The following is a 13,345-nucleotide window of genomic DNA, read 5'->3' on the forward strand; positions in this document are numbered from 1 at the left end:
AAGCGCAAATGGGATAACAACAGGGGAAGGACCTATGATCAGAACCCGGCGAAACGACATGAGGGTTTCAGAGGAAACAACAACGGTGGAAACCCCAATCCGAACACCAACTCAAACCCAAACTACATGGGAACCTTACCACAATGCAAGCGGTGCTACAAGCACCATACTGGATATTGTAATGTTGTTTGCAAAAAGTGCCAACGGACTGGGCATATCGGGAAAGACTGCAAGGTCACCACTTTGAATGTGAAGGCGAACCCCAATGGACCGAAAAAGTGCTACGAATGCGGACAAACGGGCCATTTCAGAAATGCGTGCCCCAACAAAAGAAAAGACGGCGGACCACCCCGTGGTAGAGCTTTCAACGTTAATGCAAGGGATGCACGCGAGAATCCCGACTTGGTGACAGGTATATTCACTATCAACAATCTTTTAGCTTCTGTCCTATTTGATACTGGTGCCGATAGAAGTTATGTATGTAGACATTTTTGCGATAAGATTAATTGGTCATTAGTCCCGTTAAAAGAAAGTATGCTTGTCGAGGTCGCCAATGGAAAACTTGAAAAGGTTGACCATATTAGTCGTGGAGCTATTATCAACATAGCTGGTGCAGATTTCGAAATTGATTTGATACCTATCAAATTGGGAAGTTTTGACGTGATCGTCGGTATGGATTGGTTGAGCAAGATAAGGGCCGATATTATCTGTGGAGATAAAGCTCTTCGTATACCACAAGGAGACGATGAGCCACTGATCATCTACGGAGAGAGATGTACCTCGAAGCTGAACCTCATTAGTTGCGTGAAAGCGTGAAAGATTATGAAGAAGGGACGTCTTGCTGTCCTAGCGCATGTGAAAACGGTAGAAACTGAGGTGAAGAGCGTGAACGATGTTCGAATTATGAACGAATTTTCCGATGTCTTCCCTGAAGAATTTCCTGGATTACCACCGCCGAAAGTAGTAGAGTTTCAGATTGATTTAGTGCCAGGAGCAGCACCTGTAGCTCGTACACCTTATAGACTCGCACCTTCCGAGATGCAAGAATTACAAAGCCAACTACAAGAACTACTTGATCGAGGATTTATCCAACCAAGCTTCTCGCCTTGGGGCGCACCTGTTTTATTTGTGAAGAAGAAGGATGGATCCTTCCGTATGTGTATCGACTACCGTGAACTTAACAAATTGACGATCAAGAATCGGTATCCTCTTCCACGAATTGACGATCTTTTTGATCAACTACAAGGATCGAGCGTTTACTCAAAGATCGATTTACGATCCGGTTATCACCAGTTGAGGGTGAAGGAAAGTGATGTGATGAAGACTGCATTCAGAACTCGTTATGGTCATTATGAGTTTCTCGTGAAGCCATTCAGATTAACCAACGCACTTGCCGTGTTCATGGACCTTATGAATCGTGTCTGCAAGCCATACCTGGATAAGTTTGTTATCGTCTTCATAGATGATATCCTCATCTACTCTAAGAGCGAAGAAGAACATGAGCAACATCTTCGGTTAGTGCTCGAACTCCTGAGACAAGAGAAACTTTATGCCAAATTCTCCAAGTGTGAATTTTGGTTGAAGGAAGTCTAGTTTCTGGGTCATGTTGTGAGCGACCAGGGTATCAAAGTTGATCCCGCCAAGATTGAAGCTATCAGCAAGTGGGAGACCCCCACTACTCCGACGCATATTCGCCAATTCCTAGGTCTCGCCGGTTATTACCGAAGGTTTATCGAAGGTTTCTCTCTGATTTCGCGTCCTTTGACCGCACTGACTCATAAAGGGAAAAAGTTCATTTGGGAACTCGCACACGAATCAACATTTCAAACCTTGAAGAAGAAGTTAACCACCACACCTATTTTATCACTTCCTGAGGGCAGTGACGACTTTGTTGTTTATTGTGATGCATCGAAGAGTGGTTTTGGTTGTGTACTGATGCAACGATCAAAGGTTATCGCCTATGCTTCTCGTCAACTGAAGATTCACGAACGAAACTACACTACTCATGATCTCGAACTTGGAGCCATTGTCTTTGCGCTCAAATTGTGGAGACACTATTTGTATGGAACAAAGAGTACTATCTTCACCGATCACAAGAGTCTCCATCACATCTTCGATCAGAAGCAACTGAATATGAGACAGCGTCGATGGATCGAGACGCTAAACGACTACGATTGTGAACTTCGTTGTCATCCTGACAAGGCCAATGTTGTAGCTGACGCTTTAAGCCGAAAGGAGAGGATGGCACCTCTTCGTGTTAGGGCTCTGAACATCACCATTCATTCGAACCTCAACAGCCAGATCAGAGTAGCCCAAGGTGAGGCTCTCAAGGAGGAAAATATATCTCATGAACATTTGAACATACTCGTCTCTCGATTCGAGGTTAGGGAGTCTGGACTCCGATGTTATGCCGGAAGAATTTGGGTACCTTGTTATGGAGATCTACGGAACCTTATACTTGATGAAGCACACAAATCGAGATATTCGATTCACCTCGGTGTGGGCAAGATGTACCACGACCTTAAAGAACCGTATTGGTGGCCGAATCTTAAGAAAGACGTTGCAACTTATGTTAGTAAGTGTTTAACTTGCTCGAAGGTTAAAGACGAGCATCAGAGACCTTATGGGTTACTTCAACAACCGGAAATCCCACAATGGAAGTGGGAAAGGATCACAATGGATTTCATTACTAAGCTGCCGAAGACGGTGGGCGAATACGATACCATCTGGGTCATCGTTGACCGCCTTACCAAATCTGTACATTTCTTGGCTATGTAGGAAATGGATACGATGGAGAGACTTGCTCAATTATACATCAAAGAGGTTGTATCTCGTCATGGTGTACCTTTATCGATCATCTCGGATCGTGATCCCCGTTTTGCTTCTAGATTTTGGCGTTCTTTGCAAGAAGCCATGGGAACCCGTCTCGACATGAGTACTGCTTATCATCCACAGACCGACGAGCAAAGTGAACGAACGATTCAGACATTGGAAGACATGTTGCGTACATGTGTCATTGATTTCGGAAAGGCCTGGGAAAGGCATTTGCCACTCGCCGAATTTTCTTACAACAACAGTTATCACTCTAGCATTAATACCGCACCTTTTGAAGCATTGTATGGCCACAAGTGCCGATCTCCTATTTGTTGGGCCGAAGTAGGCGAAAAGCAAATCACCGGACCCGAGGTAGTCCATGAAACAACGGAGAAGATTGATCAGATTCAAGCTAGACTTAAGACTGCTCGCGATCGTCAAAAGAGTTATGCCGATCTTAAATGTAAAGACTTTGAATTCAACGTTGGTGATCGTGTAATGTTGAAGGTTGCACCTTGGAAAGGTGTGATCCGTTTTGGAAAATGTGGAAAGTTAAACCCACGATACATTGGTCCTTTTGAAATCTTGGAACGTGTTGGACCCGTTGCATACCCTGTGGATCTACTAGCACAATTGAGCTCAGTTCATCCTGCCTTCCACGTGTCAAACTTGAAGAAGTGTCTTGCTGCACCCGAACTTATCATACCACTTGAGGAACTTACGATTGTCGACAAACTCCACTTCGTGGAAGAACCTGTCGAGATTATGGACCGAGAGGTCAAAACTTTGAAACGTAACAAGATTCCAATCGTCCGAGTACGATGGAATGGCAAACGAGGACCTGAGTTTACCTGGGAGCGAGAGGATCAAATGATGCAGAAGTATCCTCTCCTTTTCCCGACTCCTCCATCTACCTCAGCTTAAAATTTCGGGACGAAATTTTCTTTAACAGGTGGGTAATGTAACGACCCTGGATTTTCCAACGTTAATTATTAATAATTGTTATTATTAATACGTGTGATTAAACGAATGTATGTTATTACATTTACATGTTGCCATGATTGCCCGTACTTGACTTTAATTGCCCGAAACGTCTTTGTGACACACGAAACTTTCACGAATACTATTTTTAGAATATTATTTACATTCATGATTGATTTTATTAATCATTTTAATTAACTATGGTTATTAGTTAGTTACTTGGGCTTTAATTGGATAACTTGAGAATTACTTGAACTTAGGCTTGATTAATGTTAATGGACTCTTGAATGTGGACTTATAAGCCCACCCTACATCTTAATGAACTAATTAGCCCATTCTCACATGTAAGTATCACCTTAATATGAAACTAGTTAGTTATTTACATGAAGAATCTAGTTACTACATAATCCCCATGCATGCACCCATTTTAACCAACTTTAAAGGCTTTAACATGCATGAGACTAGTGTGTAAAACGCTCCCCCCTCCCCCACTAGAAACCGTCGGCCCTCATGTCCATTAGGGCAGTTTTTAGTTTCATTTTTCTTATTTCTTACTCACTTGTTTACTCTCTCATTTACACACACACTTGCAAAATCCTCTCAACTTCTCTCTCATTTCTCTCTCAAATTGTAAGCAACTTGAACAATTTCTTCTTCCTTTTCCTTGTCTAAAACCGTGGCCATGAACACATGAATCATCATCATCTTTTGTTACTTGTTGTTGTTTACTTGATTATTGTTTAGTTACTTACTAGTTGTTGTTGTTCTTTACTAGTTACAAGAATCAAACTCTTTAGTTTAATTCTTCATTTTATCTTGTTCATAACAAGAACACACAGGAACCTAACTTACTAGTTATGTTCTACATTTAATTTCTTGAAAGATTGTAAGTTTATGTGTTGATTAAAATCATACTTGAAGCTAATGAAGTAAACTTAAAGTTTACTTTCTAAAGATCAAACTTTGGTTTGAATCTTTAAAGTATGAACAACCCATCAACTTATTACTAGTTTACTTAGTTTATTTCCTTATATTATGCACTTTAATTTCATGTTTGTTGGTTTCATGGTCAAGTATTACAAGTTAATCTTGATCTCATACTTCTTGAAACTTAAAGTTAACTTTAAAAGTTCAAGAACATGGAAGTATAACTTTTTAGTTATAACTTCATACACTTGTGTTAGATTTAACTTAATAACTTTAGATCTACACTTTTGGGTCTTGGATCTTCAAGATCTAACTAAGAACTATGTTTTACATCTTAAGATCTTGATTAGTTAGTTTACATTCAAGTTTATAATTCAATATTACTTTTAAAGTTCATGTATGTGTTAGATCTAAGACTTTGATGTAACCTTGGTTCATCAAAACACTTGCAACACTTAAGTGAGTTGTGCTTCATGTCTTAGACTTACACTTGGGTTATGATGGTCAAACCTTGGTGAAAATGATGCAAACACATCAATGAGTTGTACACTTGAAGCTATATGCATCAAGGATGAGAACCATGATAAGCATCGAGCACCAAGAACCACCGGAACCTACTGACCCTACAGTTTTACTGTTTCTGTGTCTGACCCGTACGACCTGGGCTACTGTAAAGATGATTTTCAGATAGATGTTCGAGTAGATAACTTTTCATTTAGGACTCGTCTTAATCCGAGTTACATTTTAGGATATATGGCCCTCCGAGTGTCACTATGTCTTTTAACGTTGTGCTGAAAATTCTGACCTACTCGCACTTAGACCGTCGCCACGGTCAAACGAAGATGAGTTTGCTTATGGAATTTTTACCACAAATAAAGGACTCATATACGGAGCCATGGCCACTGATCTCACCTTATTTCAGTAGGTATTGAGGCCGTGGTGACTGACCGAAGTCAGCCTTGGTTTTAAACTCTTTTCATGAACGAAACTTACTTTACACCTTTTGTTTGATGATGAATGATGATGACCCTTAAGACCTAGTTTACTTACTTTTAAACCTATTGGAACGATTTACTGACTTAGTAATATTTGACTTAGGTTGAGGACTTTCCGGACCTACATACTTGCTTACTTTTCCCGAGTCATACTTTACCACTACTTTATCACTGTGAGTTATAGCATTCTTTTTTACTTTAACTATTTTGGGAACTGAGAATACGCATTTTACGTTTTACATACTAGGCACGAGTACTTAAACTTATATATGTGTGGGTTATACAACGGCATAAACATTCCCTTTAGCTCGGTAACGTTTAGTCATTGGTTCTTGAACAGGTGAACGCGAATCTTAGATATGGATCCATAGGGTTTGACATCCCCACTCGGGCTAGTCGCGCTAGTATTTAACGAGTGTTTAATACTTCGTAAACATACGCACTTGCCAAGTGTACTTTCAGGGGGTATAAACGTTAAGTTAGTTACCAAGTGCCCACGGTTAACATATACTTTATCATACTGTTTTGAAACGCTCTTTGTAGCACTGAAATCTCGTGGCCTACCTTACATTACTGTTATACTTAAACTATAGCGTGTACTAGTCTTGCCGTAGACACCCGCTGCTCTAGTGTTATCACCGCATGAACTACTTTATTTTGCATTCGAACTTAAATACTTTTGAACTATGATTTGTAACGACCTAAGGGTCACGTACTATTATCTTTGCTTCCGTTCATAGAAGCACACTTTGGTTGTAAAACACTTGACGTTCGTTATGACGTCACCTTTTATCATGAATGCAAACTTATTTTGAAATAGCATTTCCTTTTTAATTTAGGAATGTACCTTACGTATTTCAAGGTCCAATTAGAGCCAAGAGTAGTCTTCAATACAAACAGCTTCACTTCTATCTCTTCTTAGACTTCTTTCTACCCTTCTTTTCACCGCGATCAAATGAGGATTTCCCAGGAGGTCACCCATCCTAGTAGTACTCCCGCTCGAGCATGCATAACTGCAGAGTTCTCATAGGATCTGCTGTGCTTGTAGCCCCAAAACATGTTGTGTCTAGTAAGGACGGAAGCTACCTTATAAGGGACTCAAACTTACTTATTCAAACCGATGTGGGATGGGGTGTTACAGTGCATATCAATATACGTATCAACTTGTGATACTACACTATGATAACAATATCAACCAATCTGTGCAGCCTGAAAAAAACGATACTATAGTATATTTAGGTGGAAAAAAAAAATCTAATCTTTTTCATTGTCGAATTTTATCATCTATATATAGCATTCGTATAAGAGCTCATTTACTCCCAACAGTTTTCTACCAAATTCAGTCTCAGTTTTCAGTTTCAATTTACTAGTTTCAAGAAATGGCCATGGTTAGAGCATTGGTAAACGAAAGATCGGTGGTTATATTCAGCAAAAGCTCTTGCTGTATGAGCCACACGATTAAGACATTGATAAGCAGTTTTGGAGCAAATCCAACTATTTATAACCTAGATGAGCTTCAAATGGGGCAGCAAATAGAGAAGGAACTTAAGTCATTAGGATGTAAACCGAGCATACCAACCGTGTTCATTGGGCAAGAGCTGATTGGTGGGGCTAATGAGATAATGACTCTTCATCTAAAGGGTCAGCTGGTTCGATTGCTACTAAGGGCTAATGCTATATGGATTTAATGAGACGCGATCAATATATTTATATATATAAATATATTTATGTATTTAAGTTTTGAAATTATAGATTTACCGTTATGTTTATGCAACTATAAGAGCAGTTTGATGCTCTCTGAGTTGTAAAAGTGGGAAAGAAAAAATTTGTTTTTGGCGTTCTTTTTTTCTTTGTTATTGACTCCATGACAATGTATGCATATGACATCTTTTACGTGTAATTTCCTACTATTTAAAATCAAGAAGTACTTCCATGTTTAGACGGTTGTATGCGTTTTAATTAAGATTTAAGCGACTTTTGACCCATTGACCCGTTATGATTTTTTGCTATGTTCTGTTAATTATGAAGTTAACAAAACCAGGTCACGAGTAAAAAAAAGAAAATCTTGATATTGTGTAGGCTATGTAATTCAGCATGTGAGTGTGGGAAGATCGCGGGTTGGGTAAAAGATCAAAATGGGTTGAACTGAAATAGACTATATTTAGCACTGCACAAAAGAGAGAAAGTTAGATTGGATTGACTTGCTAAATATATTTTTCATACTTGAAGTATCTCATCATACATAATATTTGCCTAAATTATGACAGAAAACCTAGTGTAAGGACGGATCTTGGCTAAATGAATTAAAACTTGAATGGATAGATAGTATTGGATATGACTCACCAATACAAATAACAAAATATAATTGGATATTACACACCAAAAATATAATTGCTAAACTTGCAACCTTCTCGGTTGAAGAAACAAGAAAAACCTTCACGGTTTATTTTCTTAACTCAAATAATAATAAAAAAAACTGAATCATAATTTGTTTCACGGTTACAAAATATATACGGAGTACTAGCAAAGAAGATAAGCACAAGAGACAACTAAATGAAAAATAAAAGGGATAAGAACAATTATTTTTTAAATTCAAAAGCTAGTCTAATTGCATTCCAATTTTACGTTTGCTTCAAAACTTCCTTCATTAATTTCGGCCAAATTGTGTTTCTTTTTTTTCCCCACGTGCTATTAAACCCAAGGGATATTATTAATCCTTCATCCAAATAATTATTAACTATCGAGCCCACCTGGATCATACACGTATGCATCATTCTCCACTTCTTCAAAAAACTCGTCCTCGAGTCTATGTCATCGATGGACAAATAAAACACATTAAAAGTGACCAAATAGTTGTAACTACCCGGAAATTCAACCTTGTACGCATTGTCAGTTTTTCCTAAAACACGAACCCGTGGCTTGAGCTTTTCTTCAACGATGACATTAGCTACAAAATCAACAAAGGCAAAACAACATCCATGTTGCATGGTGTTTTGAACTTGAATGCCATTGTACTTGATGAAACTAAACCTTTTAAACTCATCGTCCAACATAGCAGGTGTAACACTCATTAGGAGATCCTTGATGAAGATAGAATAACCACCATCTTCTTCATCGTGAACAATTTTCTCAACAACATCATCATCATCTTCCTCACCGTAAGTATCATATATAGGTACGGTGTCTTCAACCACACATGGATCAGGAACATGCTCCCTGTCGAAAACTTGATCAACCGAATCAACAAAGTCACCCGGTTGAACCTCTCCTAAAAATTGAGGATTTGCAAGCTTCATCTCTATATGACGCAAGAGATGTTGCATGTCTTCCAACTCTTGAATCTTGCGATTCAATCTCTCGAACTCGGTTTGTTTAGCCATGCCTGGAATCTGATACCAAATAATGTAAGGACGGATCGTGGCAAAACGAATTAAAACTTGAATGGATAGATAGTATTGGATATGACTCACCAATACAAATAGCCAAATATAATTGGATATTACACACCAAAAATATAATTGCTAAACTTGCAACCTTCTCGGTTGAAGAAACAAGAAAAACCTTCATGGTTTATTTTCTTAACTCAAATAATAATAAAAAAACTGAATCATAATTTGTTTCACGGTTACAAAATATATACGGAGTACTAGCAAAGAAGATAAGCACAAGAGGCAACTAAATGAAAAATAAAAGGGATAAGAACAATTATTTTTTAAATTCAAAAGCTAGTCTAATTGCATTCCAATTTTATGTTTGCTTCCAAAACTAACTTCATTAATTTCGGCCAAATTGTGTTTCTTTTTTTTTTCCCCACGTGCTATTAAACCCAAGGGATATTATTAATCCTTCATCCAAATAATTATTAACTATCGAACCCACCTGGATCATACACGTATGCATCAAAACCAGCATTATCACAACTGTAATCAATATTTTTTAATAAACGAATACAAAGTTGTAAGCATTGAAAATAGACTTTGAGTGACTTTTGACCCATTGCACCGTTCCACGTGTTGTTTTGTGATTTGACCCGTTTGAGATATGAAAAAACCCAAATTAACCAGTTTGTGATTTGGATACTACTAATCGTTTGAGATATAAGAACACCAAAACCAACCGATTTGAGATATTAAAGCATAAGAAGCGACCCATTTATAAGCATTTGGGTCAAAATTGCCACGTCTACAGATAGAGACAATAACAGAGCATTAAATACAGAGCATATATCTTTTTCAGGTCATTAGATTTTGTTTATAATTCTGCAGGTTATACCAAATTGTATGAAATTTCTTATCTACGCAGTAATAAGATGCTAAAATGGACAATATAGATTCACAATTACTTAAACAAAATTAGTTCTAGTTTTTACAATGTATATGTAACTATCTACTCTCACCTTCAGTGACGAAAACATATTAGTCTGTGGATTGTCTTGTGGTGAATATCGGTCCGTTAAGTTGTCATTACAACCTGAGTATATGTGATGCGTGTGTTTTCGTAAGCCTCTTTTCTTGAAGGAATTTTTCTATATCTCACCATGATCTAGAAAAAAGCATCAAACGATTCATTTAGCGCATTGTGTTGCCAATCCTTTTTTATTCCGTCTTCAAAAATCAAATCATCCTTTTTTCTATTTTATTTTAACTTTTTTCGGAGGCATAGATGTGGCGACATTTTCACCTGCAAAACCTTTGTACTAGCTAGTTGTATGGATCCAATGAGTTTTACTCATCTACAATATATGCTTATATATCATCAATGATGATGAGCTGGGTCCCAATTTACTTACTAACTAGCTGGTTAACGGGTTTCCCCACGGGTATCTAGGTCCCCATTTACTTTCGAACTATCGGGTAAACGAGTTTCCCCACGAATATCCAAATCCTTTTCGGATATATGGGTCGGGTAATCGGGTATACGTGCTGAGTTATTGGGTCTACGGGATAGGTATATGGACTCGGGTCTTTTTTGGGGATATACGGGTCGGATAATCGGGTTTGTGTCTTAAACCATCCCCGGAACCGGATCCGAGAAAAAATTTAAAAACCATCCGATACCCTACCCGACCCTAGACCCATTTACCCGGTCCAAAAATACGGTGTTCCCATCGGGTACGGGAATTTTTGCCATCCCTGATTCCATCATGACAGACGAACACATTAACATGTTATCAACATAACTAAAAAATTGTTCAAATGTCTTTCACATGGAATTGAAATTTTCTAGAAATAAGGATATGGAATGTTTGCAAGGGGAACACATAAACAAAACAACAAATTTAGAGTTTAAAATACCGTATAAATTAATAGCACGCATTAATACAAAATAAAAAATGAAAGGGACAACCGAAGGCCAGGTGTGGCTTCACGAGTTTTAAATGCCCATATTGGGGCCTGAGTCCATGTTACTTGAGTTACGATCTCAACATCCTGTCTCAGTAATCTAAAACGACTTACTGCGTGGCTTTCTTCCTCAATGACTATCAGAGACAGGTGTTTGCAACCAACAGCTATAGATATTAATCCTCTTTCACAAAGTTTGTTACAATAACCGACATGAAGTGTCTTCAAATTTTGACAATATAATCCAATTGACTCCCAACCATAAATCCGAATACTGTAACATTCTGTTAAGTTCCACTCTTGTAACAAAGGACAACCTCTTGAGATTTTTACTATAACACCATCATCAGCCGAAAAATAGCAACTAGCAATGTTAAGATATTTAAGTTTTGAACCAAATCCTCATCCTCCTAAACCAATAGGTTCCACACAATATTAGCACGACAAGTACCAATACTTAGACACTCAAGACCACCTCCACTTACAATATAACTAACCTCCATAGAAGCATCCAAGTTAGGATCATAAGTTTCTAAACAAGAAAGACTTGGAGACAACACTGATCCAAAGCCTACGCCGCCATGGATTTTATGACAATAACTTATTCTTAGTGCTCTTAGTTGACGACAATTTTGGTTGAGAAAAAAAAATTCCATTGTCGGTGCAAAATACAAGATTCACCTCATCTAAAGATTTGCATGATTTTGATGATATTTCCAAACCACCATCACTAACACATGTAAAACAAAGAAGACTGATAATAGACAACGGCTATGTTTGGCAAAACTAGCTAGTAGCTTTTAGCTTGTAGTTGGTAGCTGATAGCTTTTAGTAATAGCTGGTAGCTTTTAGCTTTTTAAATATATTTTAGTGTTTGACAGAGTAGTTGAATCTGTTAAATAAAAGTAAAATGACAAAAGCTAGAAGGTAAAAGCTAAAGCTTTTAGCTTTTTCTTTTTGTCTAAAAGTTTTAAGCTCCTCTAATCAAACGAGGCTTTTTATTAATTAGGAGCTTTTTTCATAAAAGCTAAAAGCTCCAAAAAGCTCTATTAAGCTCGTCGTCAAACATTAGAACAATATAGATGCACAAACCGGATTCGGACAAAAAAAACCGGATTTTTTTGTCCGGATTTTACCGAACCGGTTCCGGTTCTTGGCGTCGGATTTTTTTTTTTCCGGAACCAGTTTTTTTTCGGATTTTTTTGGACTAGGATTCGATTTTGCCAATTATATTTTTACCCGTTCGATTTTTTTTTAACATTTGAACAACAATAATATAATCGATATAAAGAAAAGTTATAATGCTTAACACAATAGATAATATAAATAACAATATTCGAACAATACAATTATAAAAATAACACTTTTATTCGAACGATACAATAATAAAAAATAACAACACTTTTATTCGAACAATACAATTATAATTAATACATTTCGAGCTTCGGCATGGCCATCACCCAATAATGTAATAAGACTAAAGTATATCGAGCTTCGGCATTTCCATCACCCGTTATACTTTAGTCGTCAAATGACCCAAATGTGTTATCTTGTTGAGCACGTTGAGGACCGTGGCTTCGATCGTAGTCTTCAAAATCGGGGTCATCAACTAGAGAAAGGTAAGCTTGTTGGTAACGTGATACATTCATTTCAGTTTGGTCTATATCAAACGGTTCATAATCACCTTCATCCACTTTGTTTAGTTCATTGTCAGAATTCTCTTCGGTTGATGTAGGTGATAATCCTGCTACATTTTCTTCATACTCTATACATTCTTCAATGTCATTATAGAATGACTTACATTGCTATATCGCGGTTGTAGTCGATTCCGAATTAGCTCCGTAAGCCTTGGATTGTCGAAGTGGTTGAAAGGAAGCGCTTGTTGAATGACAAACCTTGACAAATCTTGCCGAAGAGCTTCCGCATCGTATTTAAAAATCGAACCATCGGCCTGAAGTGTTTGTTGTCTCGGGTCTTGCCTTGCACTACAACTTTTGTCAAGAAGTTTTCTTAACGTTGTATTACCTGAAACACCCATGAACTTCATACATTGTGTACAACGAGCTTTTTCCACACCATCTTTCATTACACACAACTCGAATTTGGACCAACGTCACCTTTTCGCTTTGTTTCTTTTTTGTAATCAATATCGGCCGTAGTGTATTCTCTTGAAGATGTTGCTACGGAAGCGGAACCGGAAGCGGAAGCTTGTGAATTATCCATTATGGGATAAGTAAGTAGAGATTAAAGAGTAATTATAGTGTGATTAGAGAATAGTGATTTAGA

General features: G+C 37.7%; 1 protein-coding gene across 1 annotated transcript; it reads left to right on the forward strand.

The window, feature by feature from the left end:
- The first annotated feature begins 7,096 nt into the window (after window positions 1–7,096).
- Window positions 7,097–7,405, forward strand: LOC139899379 (monothiol glutaredoxin-S6-like). Its single transcript, XM_071882209.1, has one exon. It carries the CDS (start codon window positions 7,097–7,099, stop codon window positions 7,403–7,405), a length of 309 nt encoding a protein of 102 aa, XP_071738310.1.
- The last annotated feature ends 5,940 nt before the right edge of the window (window positions 7,406–13,345 follow it).

Source organism: Rutidosis leptorrhynchoides, chromosome 3 (genome assembly GCF_046630445.1).
Source record: "Rutidosis leptorrhynchoides isolate AG116_Rl617_1_P2 chromosome 3, CSIRO_AGI_Rlap_v1, whole genome shotgun sequence".
Taxonomy (NCBI): Eukaryota; Viridiplantae; Streptophyta; class Magnoliopsida; order Asterales; family Asteraceae; genus Rutidosis; species Rutidosis leptorrhynchoides.